General features: G+C 40.5%; 1 protein-coding gene across 1 annotated transcript; it reads left to right on the top strand.

Annotated features, from left to right (window-relative positions):
- The first annotated feature begins 3,724 nt into the window (after positions 1 to 3,724).
- med6 (mediator complex subunit 6) lies at positions 3,725 to 21,682 on the top strand. The gene is made up of 8 exons (XM_041214809.1): positions 3,725 to 3,793; positions 7,220 to 7,379; positions 12,736 to 12,827; positions 16,040 to 16,122; positions 17,839 to 17,947; positions 19,924 to 20,039; positions 20,999 to 21,026; positions 21,129 to 21,682. Exons 1-8 carry the CDS (start codon positions 3,772 to 3,774, stop codon positions 21,257 to 21,259), a joined length of 741 nt encoding a protein of 246 aa, XP_041070743.1. The 5' UTR covers positions 3,725 to 3,771; the 3' UTR covers positions 21,260 to 21,682.
- Positions 21,683 to 25,959: the final 4,277 nt, after the last annotated feature.

Below are 25,959 nucleotides of genomic sequence, written 5' to 3'. Positions count from 1 at the left end.
TGCAATTATGCGTGAGCTAGGGTAGAGTGTTGTTCATAGAAGGATACAGGAGGTGAGGTTGGAAAGAAATATGGGTGATAGGGAAACATGGAAGTGCTCCAAGTTGACTTTATCAGAGATCAATACCATGGGACTAGACGGGCTATATAAGAGGGCAAGGCTGAGGGGATGACCATGGACATGAGTAGGAGAATTTATATGGAGAGAGAGGTTATGAAAAGTCAAAAAAACTGTACAATCAGAGGAGAGAAAATAAGGTAAATTAAGATAGAGATTGAAATCACAGAGGATGAGTTTGTCACTCAGTGCAGAGCTTGAGGGAGGATTGATCACAATGAGAAGCACAGGGCGGGGACACCATATAATTTTAAAGGAGAGGTGAAGAAGTGAAACAAGATGATATGCTCAAAGTTAGAGAAAGCGCCAGAGGAATAGGTGGAGAGGCCAAATTGTGAAGTGCAACTGTAAGTACAGTAGGTGTTTTTTATTGTGGAGGAACAGCCAAGGAAATTGTCCCTCGTATGCTCTCTATATTTCAATTTCAAAATCTCAAGTTTCCACTTTATATAATAGAAACAGAATATTATTTGGCATGTTACAACAAGCTGCCCTGGTATCATATTCTATTATGAAGCAGCTTAAATTGCTTCAGAGTTTACCTCCTGGTAGTACACAAATAAAAACAGTGGAAGTCATTTCTTTGGATTGTAATGTGGGTACAAACCTACACTGCGTTGCTCAGGAGTTATATAATCATCCTTTTACTGAAATACAAATACAACCAACAACAACTTGTATTTATCTAACACTTTGAATGTAATAAAATATCCCAAGGCACTTGACAGGAGCATCATAAAACAAACTTTGACACCAAGCCACATAGTGTGATATTTGGGCAAATGGCCAAAAGGTTGTTCAAACAGGTTGTTTTAAGGAACACCTTAATGAGAGCTGGAGGTTTAGGGAGAGAATTCCAGAGCTTAGGCCTGAGGTAGCAGAAGGCATGTCTACCAATGGTGGTGTGATTAAAATTGGGGATGCTCAAGAAGCCAGAATTAGATGAGTGCAGTTATCGTGGAAAACTGTGGGATCATTATCAGTCCCCCATTGCTCAAATTTAAAACTCTAATCTTTGAGTCAAATCCCTCCATGTCCTTTCCCATCTCTATCTCCCTAACCTCCCCTAGCCCTATTTGAACAGCTCTAGTCCTATTAACCCTCTGAGAACTCTGAGTTCCTTCAACACTGGCCTCGTGTACATCCCCCACTCTCTTCACTCCATCTTTGGCAATCATTTCTTTGGCAATCTAGGCTCAAAGCTCCAGATTTCCCTCTCTAAACATCTTCACCTTACCGCTGTCTCCTTCTTTAAGATCCTTCCTTTATCATACCTTTTTCACCAAGTTTTTAGTCAGCTTTGTAATACCTCCTTTGGCTTGGAGATGGTGTATGCTTGTTCATGCTTCTGTGAGGTGCCTTGGGATATTTTTCTATGTTAAAGCCACTATGTCAAGTTGTTGTGATCATTATCTGATGTTTCCTTTGCTACTGATGAAAAATAAGTGAACACATCACAAACTATTGTCCACACATTATAAGACACCGATACAGTGTAAAATGGGCTCCTGATTTTAAAAACGCACTTTAGATTGTCAGTTTATATACTGACAGTTCAAAAACTGGACAGATGATAACCCAATTTATTGACTTTTTATTTAGTTCTAATAATAGAATTACAATGCGTTTATAATTGTTTAAAATGATTGCCATTTTTCTTGAGCTCTCTATGCCGCATTGTTCGGGAATTTTCATTGGAGAAGTGGTGGTGATGGCGAACTCAGTATTCACCCTCAGTGCCCCTCTGAAACTGATCACAACTTCAGGATGTTGGGCATGTGCAACTTAGCACAAAAATCCTGAAGTTGCAGTTTGTCATACGTGGCTCCACCACAGGCTGCGCTGGGGACCCCTTATCCAATACTCTAGCTGGCAATCACTGAAATCAGCAGGAATTTCAACTTTCTGCTCCCACAAACGCTGTTAGAAACCCCATGAAAGGTTGCACCTTGTTCAATGAAATGTAACTTGGTTTTTGACAATGATGTGAGAATAACATTTGATGAACAACAGAATTGGCCCTGGAGTGCTGTTACACAATCAAGGAGACGTGGTGGTGAAGTGCTAAGGTCACTGGACCATTAACCTGCAGGGCCAGGATTATGCTCTGGGGGATATGGGTTTGAATTTCACCAATGGCAGCTTGTGGAATTTAAATTCAATTAATTGATAAGATTAATTTTAAAAATCAGGAATTGAAAGCTAGCCTCAGTAATGGTGACCATGAAACTATCATTGATTGTTTAAAAACCCACCGGGTTCACTAATGTCCTTTTGGGAAGGAAATCTGCCTGGTCTGGCCTACATGTGACTTCAGACCCACATTAATCTGGCTGACTGTTAACTACCCTCTGAAATGGCCAAGCAAGCCACTCAATTCAAGGGCAATTAGGGATGGGCAACAAATGCTGGCCTTGCTAGTATGCCCACATCCCATAAAATAATTTTAAAAATTAGTAGATTTTAAGCTAAATCTTTAAAAAAAATTTAAAGTTTTTTTTTCCAGAATATTTTAGCTTTGGACTTCACTCCGTGTGTACGATTTTTAATTTGGTCTATGCAAAAAAATGTAAAAGTAAATTTATTTTAGAGCTTTTCATTTCATGTTCAGTCGAGCGGAAGGATAGGGGTTGAAAATTCTTTAATGTGATTTGCTGCTTTGAGAACCTGATGACATCACTATCCATGCTGGGAATTGCCCAATAAGAATGGTGTCATCAGTTACAGTATCACTGCGCGGTGATAGAGGTGAAATTCTTACCAGAGAGATTGCTCAATCTCTCAGCAAAACTGACTTCAAGGTCAGTGTCTGTTCACTGTCTATTGCATAATTACTGTCCAACGCTCACCACTGTCTCTTCACTGACCATTGTTCACTGGCCACTGTCTGCTCACTAACCATCATCTTGTTCATTGTTCTTCACTGGCCATTGTTCACTGACCACTGTCTGTTCACTGTCCATTGTTCATTGGCCACTGTCTGTTCACTAACCATCATCTTGTTCATTGTTCATCACTGACCACTGTTCACTGACCACTGTCTGTTCACTAACCATCATCTTGTTCATTGTTTATTGTTCTTCACTGGCCATTGTTCACTGACCACTGTCTGTTCACTGTCCATTGTTCACTGGCCACTGTGTTCACTAACCGTCATCTTGTTCATTGTTCTTCACTGACCACTGTCAGTTCACTGTTGTTGTTTGTTCACTGTCAAAAATATATATAAATAAATAAAAATACCTGGAAAAACTCAGCAGGTTTGGCAGCATCTGCGGAGAGGAACACAGTTAACGTTGCAAGTCCATATGACTCTTCAACAGAACTGTCCATTCAACAGGATTCACTATTGTTCACTGTCCATTGTTCCCTGACCATTGTCTGTTCATTGGCCATTGCTAACTGACCACTGTTCACCGACCATTTTCTGTTCACTGACCATTCCCTGTTCACTGGCCACTGTCAGTCCACTGACCAGTGCTTGCTCGAAACCCCCTTGGTTAGAGTCTGATGATCTCACACAGTCCCTCAGCCTCTTGCCTTCAGTTCCCCGCCTGGACTTCATTTCCCAGAGGCTTTGCTGGCTTCCTTCGTCATCGGGATGCGCCACTTAGCGGTGACGCAGTCTCTGTGCGCCGAGTTGGGGAGGCAGACATGGCGGCGGTGGACAGTAGAGGTAAAGAGTAGCTTCAGCCCCTGAGCTTTGTGTGCTAACTGTGAGTCGGAGGAGACAGGAACCTTCCCTCCCGGCTAATGTTCCAGTTTCTCGGAGTATAGGGTTTGTTTTATTGTGAGGTTATTGTTTTAGAGAAATATCAGTCATCAATTAGCCTACTCCTGTTTCTATGTCCTTTAGTTTGCCATAGACAGCGTTTGATCCTTGTTTAATTTATTTCTGCACAGTTGCTGTTTTTTTTAAATGAACCATTTCCAATATTTACTAAAGCCCAGAAGATTGTTTATATTTTCACCTCAGGTTCCCCGTCCTAGCCCTGTACTCCCACCTCTCTCCTATCTCCCCTTATGCTCTCTGAGCTCATCTCATACCTCCTGCTCTCTTCAGTCCCTTCCTGCTAATCTGCTGACTACCAGCTCTTGGCCCCCATGTTAACCGATTTTGTTCATGATTTTCTCTTCTCTGGTACTGCCCCTATTGCCTTCAAATCTGCCATCATCACCCCTCTTCTCTAAAATCCAACCTGTGACTCCTCCATCTTTACAAACCAGTGCCCCATCTCCAACCTCCCTTTCCACTCCAGAATCTTTGAATGTCATCTCCCAAAGCCGCACCCATCTTTTCACCAACCCCATGTTTGAATCCCTCCAATTAGGTTTCCGTTTTGCTACATTAAAGTGGCTTTTATCAAAGTTACAAATTGATATCCCACATGACTTTAACCATGGTAAACTATTATTCCTCATCCTCTTTGGCCTCTGGAGTTTTTGATGTGGTTGACTACACTATCCTCCTCCAATGCCTTCCTGCATTTTTCCTATCAAAGGAAATCACATCATGCTTCTCTGCATTATATTTCACCTGCCGTGAGCTTGCACGTTTCACCAATCTCCTCACTACTAAATTTTTAAGTTTTGTGTCATCAGCAACCTTTGCAATTATGCTGTGTACACCTAAATTCTGGTCAAAAGTGTATCAAACAGAGCAATGCTCCCAACTCCAACCACTGGGTAAGTTGACTGAGCACATTCCTCCAAACTGCAAAACAGCCACTCAATAACTAACTCTTCTTTTTGTCCTTTAGCTGATTTTATATCCATTCAGTCTTTGCTCCTTTAATCCTAGGGTCGTCCGTGTTGTTAGCAAGTCTATTATATGGTACTTTTATCAAGTACCTTCTGAAAGTCCATATGCACAACATCAATCACACTACCCTCCGCAACCTTCTTTCTCAACTCAATCAAGCTAGTCAAACACTATTTGCCATTAACAAATCCACACTGCTTTCCCTTTATCAGCCCATTATTTTCCAAGAGTCAGTTAATGTGTGACGGACTATTGTCTATAAAAAAATCCCCATCTCAGAATCTGTAAGAAAGGGTCACATATTTGTAAAAAAAATAAAAATAAACCTTAGACGTGAGAATGGATAGAGCATTTGGGGAATGGAACATCTAATGTTGACGCTGACTGAGTCAGTTTAAATATATACTGCAGCATCTGTTCATGTGCTGTAATGATTTTACTCCATTAGCCCAGTTTAATAGATGAAAGAGCACGAGCAATTCATTTCTTCATACAGTCATTTTGGATTTTTCTTTTTTGGAGGGGGATAAGTTAAAGAAACCTAACTAAATCGGAGCCTTGGACTTGGTGCGTTTTTCTTATCAATGCAGAAATGGATAGGAAGTGTGTATTTCTTTATCAAGTACAAGAAATATCTACAGGGCCTTTAACTTAGGGAAAAAAAGGGCCCATGCTGCTTCTCAGAATAGATGCTGAGTGTTATTGGCAGTTTTAAGGATTGATGACTGAATGTTTGGTAGAAACAGATGGACTTTCAGAAGACCTTGGGAGGCTAGGATTTTGAGAAAAGGCATCCAAAGAAATAATTCTATTTATGGAGCACATTTCATGACATTGGGATAGTTCAAAGTGCTTTACAGCCAATGCAATACATTTAAAGTGTAGATTCTGTTGCAGTTAGGAAACGCAACAATTTGTGCACAGCAAGGTCTACAAACGGCAATGAGATAATGACCAGATAATTTGATTCCTTGACTTTGATATAAGGATTACTATTGGCCTGACCACAGGAAGAACTTTCCTCTTCTTCAAATAGTGTCTTGCGATCTTTAACGTTCACCCCAGGGGGCAGAAAGGGCCCCTGTTTAACATCTCAGCTGAAAGGTTGCACTTTGAATGGTGCAGCGCTCCCTCAGCACTGCACTGGAGTGTCCATCTGGTTTATACACAGGTCTGGAGGGTAGGGCTCCGAGGACTAAAGACAATTGCACATCTAGTAAAAGAGAGGGGCTGCACAGTAGTCCAGAGTCAAAGCTCAGTGGGGAACATAAGGCTTGAGGAGGTTGTAGAAGTAGGGTGGCATTTTATAGACGTGGCTAGGCAAAGGTGGAAGTAACTGTGTTAAGACCCTTGATAGTTCAGCTGGTGAGTACATTACATGGTGCGTTCAGTTGGTGAGTACATTACCTGGTGTGGAGTTGAGTTCTATAGACCATCAAGATCTCTGCTTTAATTTCCATCTGTTAAATAACCTCAATCTTGCAGGTGACAGGCTGTCATGATAAGCCTTCCAACCTTGGGCTGCAGAGGGAAAATACAGACAGGGCTCCCACTGTTAAGGCTCTTGCTTAAATGTGTACAAATCAGTTGGAGAGAAGATTGGAAATTGCTGAGATACCTTCATAATTAAATGGCCTGCCTGATTGCCACTGTCTAGATAGACACATGAAGAGTGGGGGCACTTGGGAAGGCACTGGAAGCTCCAAGAAGGTAGCTCATTGCTACCTCCAGAAGATAGGAGTGAGAAAGAATTTAATGGCTCTCCTTAATACAGTAAGCTTCGTGTTATCTGGCACTCTACCAACCAGAATTCTCTACTAAATGGAATTTCTGTTGGGTCTATTTTTTGATTTTAAATGTGTCTCATCTCTCTGAAATCGGTGCTCAGAAATTGTTCCCATCAGTCCTACTCTCTCACAACTGTTAAAAATTGTCTGACTCTCGGGTAGCTGTTATCCACAGCCTGCCTTTGCTCCGTTCTCAGCCTCCCACTGTTCTGCAGCACCATGTTCCCTCGTTGCTGCTCGCTGGATTTGTGCACTCCTGTACCTCTTGCGGAGCCTCAATGCCCACATCACCACAAGGTCACCCAGGAGCTTTGATTGGTTGAAAACGTGGAGCTCTTGGGTAACTGGCAGCTTTGATTAACCAGCATCCATTCCCCACGCAAACCAGATAATAGAAATTTTACTGTACCTAGTTACCTGAGCAAGTAAACTTAGTTAATGCTGTTTGGCAACTTTATTGTGTTTTTCCCCCTTCCATTAAGTTCTGAATAGATTACTCCAATTAACATTTTTTAAAATTGTCTCTTATATTTGTGTGTTTTTATTTCTCCAGATAACCTCCTGGGGATCTCATGGGTGGACAGTGCTTGGATTCCAATATTAAATCCGGGAAATGTGCTTGACTACTTCTCCGAAAGAAGCAACCCTTTTTATGATCGCACTTGCAACAATGAGGTGGTCAAAATGCAGCGGCTTAGCTTGGAACATTTGCAGTAGGTGTTGGTTGATTATCGATATGCCCCGAAATGCAGTTGTATTTCACATTTTCCCAGCATAATTTCCAATTCCATTTTCTGTTCGGTTGATTTTTGAAGTTGCCATCGTCATTCAGGCTGTGCTGCTGTAGATAGGCCATTTACTCAACATGAGAATATAACATGACCAAAATAAAATGTGGTCAGTAGTTCTAGGTTATGTGGAAGTCTAGGCTTTTGTTGTCAAAAGCCTATTTCAAATTATTATCTCATAAGTGGGACTAAAGTTGATTTTAATTTAATGGCCCATGTTATAAATAAATGATTTGCCCAAATTTCAGAAGTTACCTCATGAAATTTGCTGTACTATCATGAACTTCAAGGACTATTACTTTTTTTTCCGTTTTCTGTACTTTTTGGTTCAAATCCTTCTGCTCTTTTTCTTTTGATCTACTTTTTAGTTTTTCATTTTGTTTCTTCTAGTAAGGGTGGTAAAAGGAGGAGCGGGGCAAAATAGAGATCTAAACGGGGATATACCTGTGGAGGCAGGTGGCATGGGCTGAGGTACTAAATGAATAGTTCGCATCTGTCGTTACCAAGGAATAAGATGCTGCCAAAGCCATAGTGAAGGAGGAGGTAGTTGCTACAATGAATGGGCTAAAAATGGACAAGAGGAAGTATTGGAAAGACTGGCTATACCTAAAAAGCTGATAAGTCACTAGGACTGGATGGGATGCAGCTGAGGATGCTGAGGGAAGTAAGGGCAGAAATTGCAGAGGTGCTGACCATAATCTTCCAATGCTCCTTAGATAGGGAGGTGGTACCAGAGGACTGGGGAATCGTAAATGTTACACCCTTGTACAAAAAACCATGTAAGAATAAACCCAGCAACTACAGGCCAGCCAGTTTAACTTCAGTGGTAGGAAAGCTTTTAGAATTGATAATCTGGGATGAGATTAACAGTCACTTGGGAAATGGTGAATTTAAGGAAAGCTAGCATGGATTTTTTAAAAGGCAAATCATGATTAACTAACTTGATCGAATTTTTTGATGAGATAACAGGGCTAATGAGAGCAATGCGGTAGATGTGTATATGGACTTCTGAATAATGTTTGCTCAATTATTGCATAATAGGCTTGTCAGCAAAGTTGAGACATGTGGGGGAAAAAAAAGAGACAGTGGCAACAAGGATGCAAAGTTGACTGAGTGACAAAAAGCGGAGAATAGTGGCAAGCAGTTGTTTTTCAGACTGCAAAAAGGTGTACACTGAGGTTCCCCAGGGGTCCATACTGGGACCACTGTTTCCCTTGACATATGTTAATGACTTAGACTTGGATGTTGTCATCACACAGCAGGTGGTATTTGCCAAGCTGACTAAATCCACAAGGAAAACTTGACCACGCTATCACAACAGTTTTGCAATTTGTATTCATTACGAGCAGGTTTGTGCACTGAATTCAGAACTAATGAGCCCACTAACACCTTTAGAGATTTTTAAAAATAATTAAAATATTTATTAACAGAAGGAAATAATACAACACATACACAAGATTACAATTACACAGTTAGTTAATAATATAACAATTCCCAAAACTTCTTAGGTAACCAGACTCCCAACTATACACCCTCTTTATAACAACAGCCTAAAATAGATTTTAAATTTATAGCGACAATCCAGCAAGGTTACCACAAGCACCCACTTGACAGTGAAATTTCAAAGGCTTTTAACACAACTTTGGTTACTGGAACAGCAAACTTCTACAAAGTGGCTAGAGGCTTTACTTCAAGTCTGTTTCACATGGTGTACCTTTCAGGTATTACACGGCCACACCTCATAGCCTTCCAATCCTTCTTTAAATATATTTTTCCTTCTCTGATTTGTAGATCCCATTGTTCCCACATGCCTTTGGAATTTACTTTTCCCATAATATAAAAATCTTAAATTGTCATTATGGCCAGCACTTTTGAGAAAAACCAAAGTAATAACCTGCCTTATTTATCTTGTTAGTTGTAAACATCCTACCTTGTCTCTTTGAAAACACCTCTCCACTTATCTTAAAATGCAAATTTCATTCACACCTTATCTGCTGAGACTTTACCCTAGTTCACTCATTAGCATTTCACGTGCCCTTTTATACCTAACTCTTTCGATAATTTCAACCTAAAATCGGCCTCACAGAGCCATCCACACACACAAATGTAAGCCTACTTTACAATACCTCACAATATTATGAAAAATATAATAGTTTTGTAACAGTGTACAGGGCACAATTTCAAAAAGCAGATAACTCAGAGCTTGGAACTGTGAGGAGGAAAGCAACAGAGTTGGAGGACATAGGGAATGGGTGGAAAAGTGGCAGATGAAATTAAATGCCGAGAAATGTGAAACTATGCATTTGGTAGGAAGAACAAGGAGAGGCAGTATAAACTAAAACTAAAGGATACAGTTTTACAGAGGTGAAGGTGCAGGGAGACTTGCGGGTATACGTGCAAATATTGTTGAAAGCGGCAGAGCATGTTGAGAAGGTAGTTAAAAAGGCACATAGGATCCTGGGCTGTATACATTGAGGTGTAGAATACAAAAGCAAGGAGGCTATGATGAACCTTTTTATAAAGCAATGTTTTGACCTCGACTGAAGTATTGACTAAATTCTGGGTACCATACTGTAGGAAGGATATGAAGGCTTTCGAGAAGGTGCAGTAAAGATGTATGAGAATGGTTCCAGGGATGAGGGACTTCAGCTACGTGGATAGATTAGAGAAGCTGTGTTTATACTCAGGAAAGGGATTTCATACAGTGGTTCAAAATTAGGAGAGATCTAAACAGAATGGATGGCAAGAAATTGTTCCCAATTAAAGAGGGCTCGAGAACCAGAGAACACAGGTTTATGGCAATTGACAAAATAACCAAAGGCAATAATGAGTGGTTGTGATCTGGAGTGCACCTGCCTGCAAGGATGGTGGAGGCAAATTCAATAGTGGCTTTCAAAAGGGAATTGGATAAGCACACGAAGATTAAAAATTAAACCATAAATAGATCCTGTAGCCTTTTTGACCTGGAGCGTGCCTTCACCTGCCAATAATCCGGATAAGCAATAGTGAGGCTCAGGGATTGAATAGAGAATCGTTGCCACTATATCCATCTTACTAGAATGCACCAGACAGCACCATATGATTTCCTTGATGTATGGTAGGAAGATTGAACATGCACTGAATCAGATTGAGGTTCCTGCTTTAAATTAGCGGATAATTTATTTTAACCAAGAATAGGTTGATGCATGATATTCAGTCCAAAACTGTGTGTTACAGCAATCAACAATTCTGCTCAATGTGTGAGAATCATTAAGACACTTCCACTGTATGATCTTAAAGTAAAATTGGAGCTTAAAAATGGATGTTCACTTTTTGCGTGGTGAACTTGTATAGGTTGCTTATAATTAAATGACATGTTTAGCTTCATTGATTTGTACCATATGACTCCATCCATATGCAATGGCAGCAATCACACTATAAGCACAAAGGACTTGCACAGCTGTATGTTTTTCTGACTTACCCTGAGGTGCAAGCATTAGCTGAACTATTGTGTAAATTGCATCCATTTTGCAGGAAGCAACTAACAATAATTGATCTTATTCCTGTGCCTACACTGAGACTAATGCTAAAGAATTCTTAAAGTAATCTTAAATGAGAATTTCTTTTAAGCACACTATGACAGCATCAGATATTGGGTAAAAGCAAAATACTGCGGGTGCAGTATCCCACAACTACAGGTCAGATATTGGGTAGGTTGGATACAGTCCAGAGTTTGTATCTACTGCTTCAACTCTGCATTGATATCCCAGCCCCAGCAAACTATCCTGCATTACAACAGTGTGTTACATTCAGCTTTCCACATCGCTGGTCTTGGTGACATTTCTGAGTGAGATTGTCTGGTTATTTGCAATATTTGCGGTTACCTGGACAAAAATTGTGTAATTCTGTTTGTTCTCCATCAGCCTGACCTTTGCTCTTCTTTGATCCCAATGAATACCAGGACCTGTAGGCACAAGCCTACTCTACTTATTAATCTTTCTTCTGTCTGTTCATGTTAGCGTTGTCCCATTTAGATTGTTGTGCATTAACAACCTTGCTGATGCACGTTAATTGGTCCATGCACCAGATGTGTTTGGTAACTGTTGATGTCTTCTTCTGTTCTTCTGGACTGTTGAAAATGAATATTTTTCACTGCAAATCATGCTGAGATGGGAGTGGAAGTGAGTGGGGCTGGTGCTCATGATCCCTTTGATGTGATCTTGTGACTCTTGGGATTGTGCAGCAGTGTGGTCTTGAGCTGGATTTCAGATAAGAAAAGGTTTCATATTAATTTTACAAGCCAGCAACTACAGGCCAGTCAGTTTAGCCTTGGTAATGGGAAAGCTTTTACAACTGATAATCAGAGACAAAGTTAACAGTCACTTGGATAAGTCACTTGGACAATTGTGGATTAATTAATGAAAGCAAGCATGGGTTTGTTAAGGGCAAACCATATTTATCTAATTTGATTGAGCTTTTTGATGAAGTAGCCATGCCCATTTGGACTCCACTCCATATTTTTGTCAAGTTTTGCTCCCTTAGCATTCAGCTCTCCCGCGGTATCCACAAAGCATTTGATGAAATGCCACATTATTGGCTTTCAGCAAAGTTAAAGTCCATGGAATAAAAGAGACAGCAGCATGGATACAAAGTTGGATGAGTGACTGAAAACATAGCAATGGTGAACAGTTGCTTTTGGCACAGAAGGAAGGTATATAGTGATAAGCGAAGCTGTGATTGTTCCCCTTGGAAAATAGAAGGTTGAGAGGAGATTTTATAGAGGTATTCAAAATCATGATGGGTCTGGACAGAGTAGCTAGATAGAAATTGTCTCCATTGGTGGAAGGGTCGAAAACCAAAGGACACCAATTTAAGATAATTGACATAAGAACCAGAGACAACATGAGTGCAGCATTTTTTGCTCAGCAAGCGGTTAGGATCTGGACTGCATGGCCCCTGAGAGTGTGGTGGAGGCAGATTTAATCATGGCTTCCAAAGGGAAATGGACAATTATCTGAAAAGAGAAAAATTTGCAGGGCTGTAGGGAAAAGGCAAGGGAATGGGATTAGGTGAGTAGCTCTTAACAGAGAAGCAGCACAGTCATGACGGGCCTAATGGCCTCCTGTGCTGTCACCATTCTATGATTCTTTATTCTATGACCTTTTATTTGCTGCCATTGCAGATTGTGTGTGAAGCTGTGTGCTAATTTGGACATTTTATGCTGAGTGAGAATTGAAATTAATGGTGATGAAAGAATCTGGTGAAAGTATCATTTTTAACACTTGGTCTTGTCCTGGTGCAGCAATATGACCGGCTTGGAATACATTCTACTACATGCCCAGGAGCCCATACTGTATATTATTCGAAAGCAGCATAGGTACTCTCCAACACAAGGTAAGACATTTCTGTATCACTGAAGCTGGTTGTCTTGTTAAGTTTGCGATAGGAGCCATTTTACAGCGCTTCATTGGTGTGCTTGGTGTTGTGAATGTTCAGAACATTGTTGTGTGCGTACAGTTTTGAAAAAGGTCCAGTCCAAACTTATTTGCTCTTGTGACATTTGCAGCACCCAATGTAGTTTGCTTTCATTCGAGCTGTAGCAGATTATTTTCAGAATGTTGAGCTGAATGAACCAAAAATACAAAACATTGCAGCAAAGATGTATGTTCAGGTTGTGAAGTTAGCTGATAAAAATGAAGATGGCACAATTCAGTCAGAAGTTGTAGAATTGACTAATATTTGTATTTTCTATAGAAGAGCCGATGCAGATGAAGAAATACATAATGGTTGCAGCATTTTTCACCCTACCCTCACGAAATAATTTGTTCTATGCTACTAAGAGCATAGTGGAGACATTTGGCCTGTCGAGCCTGCTCCACCATTCAATTGGATCATGACTGATCATCTACCTCAACGCCACTTTCCTACGTTATCCTCATATCCCTTGATGCCATTGTAACTTGAATGTATTCTGTTTAGCTGTGCCAGTTGCTTAATGCTTGTGCTTTGCAACTTAGCCCTGGATTTTTCCCTACTCCTAAACTGACACGGTCTAGGAAGAAATACTTGCACACAATCTCGTCAAAAATGCTCCAACATCCAAAAACTAGAAAGCTGAAAATTCTCGGCTCTAAGGTACCAAAAATACATTCACCATCTGAGTACTTTAACTGCCAGTTAAGTAGAAGGTGGTGTCTTGTAAAAATGTCTCACTACAAGGTACCAATCAATACTTGTAGTGCAAAATATAATCTTAATTGATTTAATTTGATAAATGTGTGCCACAGCAAGTTCTGTTTGCATTATCTCCCTCTCTAAAGTCTTTTTTGCTTTCTCCACTTTCTGGATATTAACAACTATTATGCATTGTAACTATCCAGATTTGTAGAACTAAAGCCATGTGCACATTTTCTGACGAATGGAAGAATGTAGCTAGATTAAGATGTTCCTGCTATACAGCATGTAACAATGAAATACTTTGGAAGTATAGTTAGTCACTGTTGTAATGTAGGAGAATGTGGAAGTCAATTTGCGCAACAAATACAATGTTGATTGGATAATCTTTTTTAGCAGTGTTGGTTGAGGGATAAATACTGGGTAAGACACTGGAAGACCTCCCCTTCTCTTTGAATAGGGCTTCTTTTGCAAACGCCTGTTTCCAAAAATGGCATCTCTGGTGATTCAGCACTCCATCAGTACTGCACTGAAGTGGCAATGTAGACCGTCTGTTCAAGTCTCTCGAGCAGTATTTTAACCCACAACCCTCCAATTCGGAGCTGAAAGTTAATAGAATATTATCATTTATTGTGAGGGGAATTGAATACAAAAGTAGAAAGGTTATGCTTCAGTTGTATGCTTTCAGTGCATTGGTGATACCACATCTGGTGTATTGTGTACAGTACTGGTCTCTTTATTTAAGAAAAATGTAAATGCGTTAGACGCAGTTCCGAGAAGGTTTACTAAACTAATACCCGGAACGGGCGAGTTGTCTTATGAGGAAAGGCTGGACAGTTTAGGCTTGTATCCACTGGAATTTAGAAGAGTAAGAGGCGACTTAATCAAAACCTTTAAGATCCTGAGGGACCTTGATAGGATGGATGTGGAGAGGATATCCCCCCCTCCCCCACGCAAAGAGATTGGACAAGCCTGGTGTACAGCAACTTGCATTTATGCAGATAAATACAATCGGGAAACAAAGCATTTATTTTGATGACTCATTGCATCATTCCATCTATCATGTTCTAATGGCTTCCTTTGAGAGTCCCTACACCTGGAACATGTAGTTATGTTTTCGTATTGTCTTTCATGTTACAAAAACCTGGAATTGCCTCTAGAAATGCTCCATTTTCACCAGGCTACCGGGGAAGGTATGGTGCAGAGCAGGAGCTCCGAGTAAATTTCTGACCAAAATGCCTTAAGGTGCTTTGTAGGACGGAGAGAGGTTTTTCCAGGGACTAGGCCAAAAAGGGGGGAGAAAGTTAGGGAGATAACTTAAGGAGAAAAGGGTAAACTTTGAGGAGGCATTTGGAAGACAATTAAGTTCCAATCTAAATACTCTTTAGGTCTGAACTTTATTTTAAACCGCATTCATTAGTTTTCTCTTTAAGCAAATATAGTTACCCGCCCCGGGACAGAAGGAGCATTCTGAGTCAACAATGAGACAATGTTTTTAAAACACAAAATATTTTACATTAGTAATTTTTTCCCTATTATTTTTCCTCTGTAACTCGAATAGTGTGAATCCCAATCCAAAGTTTACGCGTTTTTAAGCAGTCAGCTGAAAGACTGCTGTTTCACTAAGGTCCATAAGAAAGCCATCTATCTTTGACCCAAAGGGCCAGCATGTGTAGAATCACAGAATGATGCAATACAGAAGGCGACTATTTGGCCCTTTATGCCTGAGCATTCTTGCTTCTGAGTCAGAAGACTTGAGGCCCCTGCCAGGATTTGGGCGCACAATGAAGTTTGACACTTGATCACACTCATGGCATGGCTGCATAGTGATAGTGCCATTCTTTGGCTGAGACTTTACCCCTGAAGCCTGTCTACTTGTAATGGTGCAGTTTGTTTGAATGTTGAAGATCCTACAGCATTATTTGAAGACCCATTTTTCCCTGTAACAACCAAAACACTCTTCATTTTGTTGCTGCTTTGAGGATCTTGTTTTGTGCGGAATGTCTCCCATCTTTGCCTCCATTAAGTCACTGCACCTCAATTGTATGTGAGGTGCCATGAGATGTTTGAAGGAGATGTGATATAACCGCAAGCGTATCTAGTCCTTTTGGTTCAGTTAGAGAGTCGCTTGGGAAGAAGATAGATTCACATAATACATTTAAAATTAGGATCCAAATGGTGCTGCTGGAGTTCCTGCGATAGTTATGCATCAAAGCCCTTCACTGAAGGCCAATTTCATGTGTGTAACGTGCAGGAAGCAAGTGACGTGTTGGGCTGTCTTGTCCAGATTGCTGCCATGGAAATGATCTTGTCTCAAACTAAGATTAAAAGCATATGCAAACATTATTTACCATTTGTCCCTTAAAAGAAAATCTACGCTCTGTATAATTTTAGATTAATTTTTCATGCTGATTTTTTCTCTTCCTTTTTAGTTACTCCTTTGGCTGACTATTATATAATTGCTGGAGTGGTGTATCAGGCGCCTGATTTGGGATCAGTAATAAACTCTAGAATGGTGGGTGACTTTGCTTCAAATGACTTTTTACTGTTGGATAGCAGCATGTCCCAATCAAATTGATTTATTTTGAGTGTTATGAATGTTGCTGAGATCACTTAAACTGGGGATCCAGGCCAATTTATTTCACTTGTAGTACATATTAGCATTTTTATAGCTTACCTTCTCTGCAAGAAAGAAAGAAAAATGTGCCTTCTCTTCCCTCTCTTCCCCTCCAGTTACATTAAACATAACAATATATTGTGAGGTATTGTGTGACCTAATATACTTCTTGTCATTCATTCACCTTCAGAGAAAGACATTAAACTGCTAGCGGGAAACTAATGTTGTCAAGTTTAAATGTAAATATTTCAGTGAACCTTCAAAAACAAATCTTAGCATACTGTATGTCCAAGGAGGGTATTTGGGCCCCCAAGTCTGTCCTGGCCCTTTTGAAGAGGAAACCTGTTGGTCTTCCTCCCAGCACTCATCCTGTATTCCTGCACTTTTTGTCCAATTTGCTTTTGGAGGTTATTATTGAGTCTGTTTCTAGCACCCTATCAGACAGTGCATTTCAAATCCTAATGCTTGTGGGGAAAAAAAATTCTCACGCCGCCTCTGGTTCTTTTGCTAGTGACCTCAAATTTATATCCTCCGATTATTGACCTCTTCAGCCATTGGATACAGTTTGTCTTTATTTACTCTATCTAAATCCTTCATGATTTTAAACAATTCTACCAAATCTCCTTTTGCTGCTCCCTATTCTAAGGAGAATAATTTTAGCTTCTCCAGCCCATCTATGCAACTGCAATCCTTCAACCCTGGAGTCGTTCTGTTAACTATTTCTGCAACCTCACCAAAACCTTCAAGTCATTTTGGAAGTGTGGTGGCCAGAATTGGGCACAGTACTCGAGCCGGGGCAGAGCTAGTGTTTTTATGTAGTTTTAGCATAACCTCCTGGTTTATGTACTCTATGCCTTAATAAAGTGGAGAATGCGCTATGCTTTATCAGCTGCTTTGTTAACTAGTCCTGCCACCTTCAAAGATGTGTGCGCAAAACACCCTCAAGGCCTCTCTGTTCTTGCATTCCTTTTAGAATTGTATTATTTTGTCTGATTCTCCTCATTCTGCCTATCAAAATGTATCACCTCTCAAGTTTTTTGCACTGAATATAATCTGCCATGTGTCCACCCATTCCACTAGTCTGTCTAGGTCCTCTTGAAGCCTGTTGCCATTTCCTCAAAGTTTGCGACACCTCCAAGTTTTGTTCATTTGAAAATTTCAAAATTGTACCCTGTCCAAGTCATCTGAGGAGGATTAGAAGATTGTGGCCAGCACCTGAGCAATTTCCGCTTCCCTCAGCGACCAAAGGTGCATTGCACTCAGACCAGTTTGTTTTCATGAATCTTTTGAAGTAATTATTGACAGAGTTATGGAATTGCACAGACTGTGTACAACAGCTGTGTTCCTCCTCTGCCATGCAGAGATGTTCTCTATTTTAGCAAATGTTTTGAAACTTAGATGTGAAGTTACTTGTCCAAGTAGAACACAGTGCAGGCCTCTGTGTGATAGTGTTTAAAATCCTACAGACCAGATCTATATCACATTATGGCCTATGTGGTACCCTCTTGTATTTCCTTACAAGCCAGTATTTTTATATAGTGTGAAAAGCATGGTACGCTATTGGAGGTGTGGCGACTGATTGTGTTGTTTTAATTCCTCTCTTCCCCAAAACAGCTGACAGCAGTGCATGCAGTCCAGTCTGCCTTTGATGAAGCCATGTCTTACTGCCGATACCATCCCTCCAAAGGATATTGGTGGCATTTCAAGGATCAAGAGGAGAGGGGTAAGTTGTAACATGGCGATACCAGGAAGCTTGCTGTACTCCTAAAGCTGACCATTTTACGAAAGTGTTAGGAGTATACCATCTACTGGTGGAAAGATATAACAGACACATGGCATTTACTGTCCTTGACTTATGCACGAAGGACCCAGTCATTTTATACATGGTTCTTGTTTTTCAGCAAGCCTTTGTCATGAGCTAGCGAAATTAGAGATGGTATTTATAAGTCAGGTAGAATATCAAAGATGGGCTGAGGCCCTCCTTCATGGCGGCACACTTGATAAGTTTATCCCTCAGCTTGAGCCATTCAGGCCAGCTATGACCCTGCTGAATCTCTGCTTGCTGAACACTGTCGTAAAGAAACTGCACACATATATATTGCAAGTACCCAGTGAGCCAACAACATAAACAGGACCCGCCTCACCTACACTTTCTTTCACAGAGACTGATTCAAGCCACCAGAGGATACATAGTACAGTTTTATCTTCAGGACGAGTAATCCAGAGGCCTAGGCAAATAATTTGGTGATTGCAGGTTAGAATCCCACCATGACAGTTTGAAAATTTGCATTGAAGTTTAAAAGCAATATCTTAATGACCTTGAAGTTGTTGGGTTACTGTAAAAACCCATTGGTTAACTAATGTCCCTTTAGGGAGCGAAACCTGCTATCCTTATCTAGTCTGGCCTGTATGTGACCCCAATCTCACCACAACAGATTGACCCTTAACTGTCCTTTGAGGTGCATCACCTCTACAAAGAATAACAAAACACTGGAACTCTCTCCCCAGCAACACTTTGGATGTACCCTCACCACATGGACAGCCATTCACTATTATGTTTGGGGTAACTGGTCAGTGGCAATAAATCCCAGCTTTCACAGTGATGCCCACATCCTGAGAGTGATTTTTTTTTAAGTGTAAAGCAGATGTCACAGAGCCAGGAACAGTTGTGGATTACATTGTGGCAGCCAGTCAATGAGCTAGTATGCATCATCTTTACGAATCATGAATGGTAATCACTGCTTTTTTATAATGCCACGAAAATCTGAACAAGTGGAGTGACTGGAAATCTCCTCAGATTTCATTTTCTAGCCCAAAACAACCAGCATGAAATTCAAATCCCGCAGGAGTTCCTGTTGACAAGCAGACAGGAAGCAATATTTTATATACTTTTTGGGTGACTTGCACAAACTAATTTGCTTTTCATGCAATTTTTAAATTAGTAGTCCTATTTGAATGCTCAGTTCTAAAATGTGGGATCACTGCTTTGCTCTATTTGAATTTTTTTAAGATCACAGCCACTGCTGTGAAGTTGAGGAAATTGACAGCAGCAATCACAAGACAAAAGTGTAGCAATCTAGAGTCATCATCCACCATGTATTGTGTGATTTACAGTGCATGGCTTGCCTGGTGCACTTTGCATCCGCTGGTCTTGGACTGAGTGTGCACGCAGCTGCAATCTAAATCCTCTTCTCCACACCCCTCCAGCTCTGTGCATATGCAGAGTTCAGCTTCCTGGCTGCTAAGTTTGTAATATTTTGGGATCATTTTGACTTTTGGTACAAATGGAGTTAGGTTCCATGTAGAGCCAAACCCATGTGATTTGAGAGAGGGGTTTCATACGTCTTGATTTTAGAGCATTCTGAAATTATATTTTCACACCCAGAACTGTTTGTATTGATGGGAAAGTAGCCATATGACTGTTTATAAATACAAGTGATTCAAATTTTTGAAGGATTTTCTATCACAAGAATATGCCAAAAAGGATCTGGGGTGTGAGGGCCCGTCCACGTGATCAATGTGCATTAGCAGCAGAGATGAACTTTCTGGGATGGCGCAATTAGTTTATCAATACCTCCAGTGCGGATCAAGTGCATTACCTTAGATTCAACAAAACTGTTTAAGAAGGCCTTGCAAACAGCTAACATTTTAGTTGTCTTGTCTTTCCCTTTCAACCCTGTTCCTCCCCATTCTTCCCAGATAAAGTCAAACCAAAGTCAAAGAAGAAGGAGGAGCCAAGTTCAATATTCCAGCGCCAGAGAGTGGACATGCTATTGCTCGATATTCGGCAAAAATTCCAGCCCAAGTATATTCAGGTAAACACCTGTCTGCAACTCTTCAGGCCCCCCTTTTTTAAAAAAAAAGAACTGAAATGAAGCAGTACGGAGGCAGATTGTAACTGACAGTGCTGTAGTGATCTTTCAGTTCCATAATGTGTCGGAAGAGTGAAAGATTTAAATTCTACAGTGGGTATAGGACTCTGTGATCTTTCAGATGGCATTCATTGAGATATCCAATGTCTTGCAACAAAATGACTCATCACCATCCCACTTCAGGGAGTCCAGGGGTTGCATCTTTTCTGAGTCCCATTTTAATAGCCGTTCACACTTTGTCTTCACTTTACAGCTTAAGGAGTAGCTCCAATTGGGCTTTAATGTGTTTGGAACCTGCTTTAATTAAAAAAAAAGGTTTGTCATTATTCAAGACCGGCTAGGGTGGTTATGTGGAAATGGCAGGTATCATGCAGATCTAATGTGCTCCACCCAAAGAACGTGAATATGAATATGTTCAATCAGGCAAGCTACCGCAGCCTTTGAATTCCCTTCTGCAGGGATGGTGAAATAAATCTAGTCTGCCGCAGCTTAAATGTGAAGTGAGTTTCCCCATTCTTTCCTTCCCATTTACATCCACACCAACCTCCTAAGCTGAAAAGGTGACATAGTTCAGCTGTTGGCAGGCTTTATTGAATAATGCTTTTCAGCTGGCTTGGCAGAAGTAATGCTTGACTGGGTTAGAAAAGACCAGCCTGCCACTGCAACTTAGTTTCTATGTCCCCTTTCACAAAGTGCCTCTAGAAACTAGGTATCTCACCCTCTGGAGTAGCCAAGTAGAATTGAAGAGTTGTCTTATTTTAAACACCGGCCTCATTACTGTGAGCAAAAGTTCAGCACATTAATGAAACTACTGAACAATGCAATGTAAGAACTTTGATTTTCTTTGTGTTATGGATGTCCCCAAGTGTTCCTTATTTTGACTTGTTAGTTTTCATTTTCAGCCCAAATCTGGAGACAAACCTGTGCCAGGTAAGCTTTTTTTTGAATCAAGCTAATTCAAGTTAATAGGGTGGGCTTCCAGACAAACATATCAACCCCAGCCATTATTACACGTTTATTTTTGCTTTTCAGTGGAGCAGGTGAAAAAAGAATCAGAACCAACAACTGAAACCGTCAAACAGGAGGAAAAAGACTCTACAAAGAACTCGCAGCAGAGCTCGGGCACCAAGGCGCCCCCTGAGAAACGAATGAGACTACAGTAAAGAGTGATGAATGTCTATCACACTGAGATTGAGTCACCAACTGTGTGTCTGAATTCTTGTGGGCCCCATAACTTGTATTTTATTTTGTACAGAAGCAATTATTTTTGTGCTTTTTTTTATAACCCCCCCACCCCCGAACATGAAATGGGTACATCCTCGAAGAGAAGCTTAACCTTTTCAGACCTTCAATCTTCTTCCACTTCCAAATAATCATCAATTCTTGTTGCTCCAGACATTATTTCCTGCAGGCTATCCTGCCCTGGTGTTTATGAAGAGGAAGCGGTAAAAAGATGCAAACCTATCATTTTAACAGATACAGTATAAAAAGCTTAGACTGAGCACTCAGAAAGATACTGAGGAAATGAGTTTCAGAAGCTATCCGACAGAAGGATGCATCATAGCCCCAGACCAATCCTGTTCCCACTTTCCATCTGCACTCAGGAATGATCCAGCACAAGCCACAAGACAGTCATCGGGGGCAGGAACCCTCTGTGATCTTCCTTGATGTTGGTTCTAACACACCAATTAATAGCTGGTAACTCAGCATAAACCAGAATTCAAAATCAATTAGCACATCTCCAAAATTTATTTTTACTAAGTGAGCCATTAGGGGGGAAGTTTTGGATCTTTGATTTAAGATGTTTATTGTATGTGGCTGGTATTCATCCAGTGAGCACCATTCTTCAACCGATGGATGTCCTTAGGCAGTGGAAATTGGAATAACATCATTCTATATGGACATCCTTCCAGCAATGCTGTCAATTTAATAGCCATTTAAAAATGATGTTTTATTTAAGGACTACAGTTTTTCAATGTGTATTGATAGTTCGTGAATAAAGTGTTTTATTTCTTGCATTGTGTGCGACAATGCTACAGTGTTTCTTTCCATCTGAGATTAATAACTCATTGTCTGGGGAATTGGGAGTGTGAATGCAAGTTCTATTGCAGTGTGCATCTTAGCATTGGATTGTGCTGCTTTGAAAAGGTAGATTATTAAAAATCAAAGATCCAAAAATTCCCCCCTAATGGCTCACTTAGTAAAAATAATTTTTGGAGATGTGCTAATTGATTTTGAATTCTGGTTTATGCTGAGTTACCAGCTATTAGTTGGTGTGTTAGAACCAACATCAAGGAAGATCACAGAGGGTTCCTACCCCTGATGACTGTCTTGTGGCTTGTGCTGGATCATTCCTGAGTGCAGATGGAAAGTGGGAACAGGATTGGTCTGGGGCTATGATGCATCCTTCTGTCGGACAGCTTCTGAATCTCAATGGGCAATTGAAATGGATGTTGTGTAGTTTCTAGGACCTGACCACCGGGAGACACGACCTCCAGAAGATCAAAGTAGAACATCTGCAAAGGCAAAGTAGCTGTACAAGTGGTTTCCATTAAACACACTCTGCACTGCTTGAAGTTTGTACTATATATTCTGCCATGCACTTTGCTTTGTAACGAAGTTATAGTACTTGTCAGTTTCCAGATATGCACTGAATAGGACCCAGAATGAAGTAATGTAGGAATAAGGTAATCTTTAAATTTAAGGAAGCATTTTTTACGTGGTGTGACTAAAGATATGGCTTCCTGACGCTGAAAGTGGAATGTGAGAAGCGACTACAGTTTTGTGTGTTACTGAACAAAGAATTATGTTGTGATTTTCAAATCTGTATTTTTAAGAACGAACAAGTTGACATCCTGTGGCGATGCGCATGCAGAAGACCAAGAACATGACGGGGTTATTGGGAGGAATTGGTAATTGGAGAGGAGAGGTGGAAGGAAGCCAGAAACAAGCTTAGGCGGCAGGGAGAATTGTGACCCTCTTTTCCTCTGCCAAGGCCAGAATATCTCACGCAGGGCGGGTGGGAGGGATCAGTAGCCTGTCTTCCAAAATGCTGAGTTCTTCCGACAGGCCTAGGATTTTTTTTTTTTGGAAAATAATGAGTGATGATTTTTCTTGCACCCTCTCTCCCAGTGTTGTAATGGGAAAACTGGCCTGGGAGTGATGGTGGCGGATGAAGGAGGCGGAAAAGTACCAGCAAGGACTTTCCAACATGGATCTTCCAGCAGGGTTTTCCAACTGGGGAGTTGGGTCACAGCCACCTGTGGAGAGGGCCTGTAGAGAGCACAAGTGAGAGGTCCTTCCCTCATCACCTCAGCATATAGGAAAAGTATGTATGTGCACAAGATTTTATGTTCTTTGAAATGAAGGGGATGGAAAATTTAAGTGCAAGGATATGCACCCAGCAAGCAAGCCTCACAGGGCGAAGTGTGCAGTTGGAAGGTTTACCTTGTGTATTCTTTTTGAAAGCTAAAAACTTTTTGTAATTAAAATGCTTTCTTCATTCGCGAATTGGCAAGGAAACTGCAATGGCATTATTGAATTGCAGTGAAAAATCACTGAAGTTTGTGGATTAAGATGATTTCAGTTGTACTTCACTACTTGTTCTGTTGCCAATCTTCCGTGATTAGTGAACTTGATAAATTTGGATCACTTCTAAGTTCAGTAACACTGTCACTAAGCAGATATTTAAAGTAACTGATGTGCCACCACCACTCATTGAGATTCGGCTTTAGTCACTCAGGGGGGGATTCATGTCTCCAAACCAGTACTCGCCCCAGAGAACGAAGGGGTAGAGAATGGGGGCAGTGAGGAGGGGGACGAATGGGGACAGTAAGAATTGAGGAGTGGGGAGAATGAGAACAGTGAAATTTGAGGCAGGAGGCTTCCAGTAGTTCCTCCTTGAACTTGGCTGTTAATTGTGTATACAATTTCAAACAGTTTAATGAATGGCATTAAGTGAGTTAGAAAGAAGAGTGCAGAGGGGAGACTGAGTTGAGGTAGCATCCTTGAGAAGTTGTGATGCTACTTATTTTTTAGAAAAAGATTCTTTGCATATTAATCAAATTCTTTAGTTAAATAGATGTTGCACCACTGGCAACAGTTTTACACTTGCTGTCTGCACAGCCAAGACTTGATGGTTTTCTCAACTACAGTTTTAAAATAAGAAATTGCCTTCTGAGCTGATGCAAATTCTGAATCGCATTCACCGTGGGACTGAGAGCAGATGCATTCTGGAGATATGTGAATGAAACTGAAATTCTCTTTATCTTTTAAAAAGATCAAGAGCCATGAGCAGGATTTTCCTTGGTAATTATATCTGAACACTTGGGAGGAGGAGTGTGGCTAGAGCGGGGGAGACCTGAGGGGAGTGTGAGTTGAGTCAGAAGGAAGGATGTCTTCAAGCTTTCTAATAAGCTTTGACAGTTCTTTCTTTAAACTGTTTATATATGCAGATACATTCACTATGCAAGCATCAGAATCTCAGTATGATATTTAAAACATTTGTTCCACTTAATTTGGGGGACCATTGATTTATCTTTCAAATGGAATGTTTTAATAGTACTGAAGGTTAATGTTGGCTGCTACTTCAGACACCACCTACATTTTTCAATTCATTCATGGGACGTGGGTGTCGCTGGTTAGGATTGCCCATCCCTAATTGACCTTGTGGTCAACCACATTGCTGTGGGTCTGAAGTCACATGTAGGCCAGACCAGGTAAGGACAGCAGATTTCCTTCCCTAGAGGACATGAGTGAATCAGATGGGTTTTTATGACAATTGGCAATGGTTTTGACATGACATCAGGTTTTTAATTCCAGATTTTTTATTGAATTCAAATTCCATTATCTGAACAAGATTTGAACTGGGGTTCCCAAAGCATTACCCTGGGTCTGTGGATTACTTGTCCAGTGACAGTAGCACAATGCCACTGCATCTTCCTACAGATGACTTATTTAATGTATCAGAGGGAGATGAGGGCTCTCGAACCTGAGTCCTTAAATTTGAGTAAGTGAGAAGAGAAGTCCAATTGTGTGCTGGGAGAGGGAGGAATCGGGCTGAGCTGTAGACCCATTGTGAATATCATTGAATAGAAATATCGACCAATATACAAAGCGCATCAAAGTTACAAAAGTGTTTATTTGCATTGGTTAAAGGCACAACATTAGCATGCATAAAAATTTTTGCAGGACAATTGACAAGTTGGATGGTTCAGGATAGTTAGTATTAGGGAGCTTACAGAATTTCACACAGTGATGATAAATCTCTCAATCCTGTGAGGCAAAAGATACAAACATTTAAAGATACAAACATACAAGCATTTAAACCCAAAGAGAAGAAAAATCACTGGGCTCGTGATAGCTGATTTCTCAAGTCTGCTATCTCGCCCACTTTAACTGCAATTTTTCCCTGTTTGTCCTCCTTGTACTTCATTTGCCAGACTTTTCTAAGTATTAATCAGCTTTTGAATAAAACAGTTCTTTTTGATACCCAAATCAATCTGAACAAGAATTCTACTTTGGATTATAATGTTAAAATCACAATAATAATCTTACAAAGAGATTGATGCATTTGATTTTACTTGTTCTGGAACAATCCTGATAAAGGATCTATTATTATCCTTGGTATTGAAGAGTTTTTTGAGAAAAATGCTTATTCTTTGACAAAGCAAATCAAAGACTTGGGAAAAGAATAAGAATTCGAAATTTCACTTCTTCAGTTTCAGAAATTCATTTGGTGGAACAATGATCTGCCTCCCTCCACCCAGACAGCAGTGCTCCGTGGGCGGTGCTGTGGTAGCTCCGATGTGTTGCTTCCCCAGCAAACAAAACCTGCAACATCTGGAATCAGGGAAATGATTAC

This window comes from Carcharodon carcharias, chromosome 20, assembly GCF_017639515.1.
Source record: "Carcharodon carcharias isolate sCarCar2 chromosome 20, sCarCar2.pri, whole genome shotgun sequence".
NCBI classification, from domain to species: domain Eukaryota; kingdom Metazoa; phylum Chordata; class Chondrichthyes; order Lamniformes; family Lamnidae; genus Carcharodon; species Carcharodon carcharias.
The sequence above is the reverse complement of the archived record's forward strand: the minus strand, read 5'-3'. Positions and strand labels throughout refer to the sequence as shown.

What these genes read in the sequence shown, in the direction of transcription:
- med6 (XM_041214809.1), top strand. Translation starts at nt 3,772, where the DNA reads ATGGCGGCGGTGGACAGTAGAG. An exon ending in CAGTAATAAACTCTAGAATG is followed by an intron (nt 16,123 to 17,838) that starts GTGGGTGACTTT and finishes TCCCCAAAACAG; the next exon opens with CTGACAGCAGTGCATGCAGT. An exon ending in TCCAGCCCAAGTATATTCAG is followed by an intron (nt 20,040 to 20,998) that starts GTAAACACCTGT and finishes TTTCATTTTCAG; the next exon opens with CCCAAATCTGGAGACAAACC.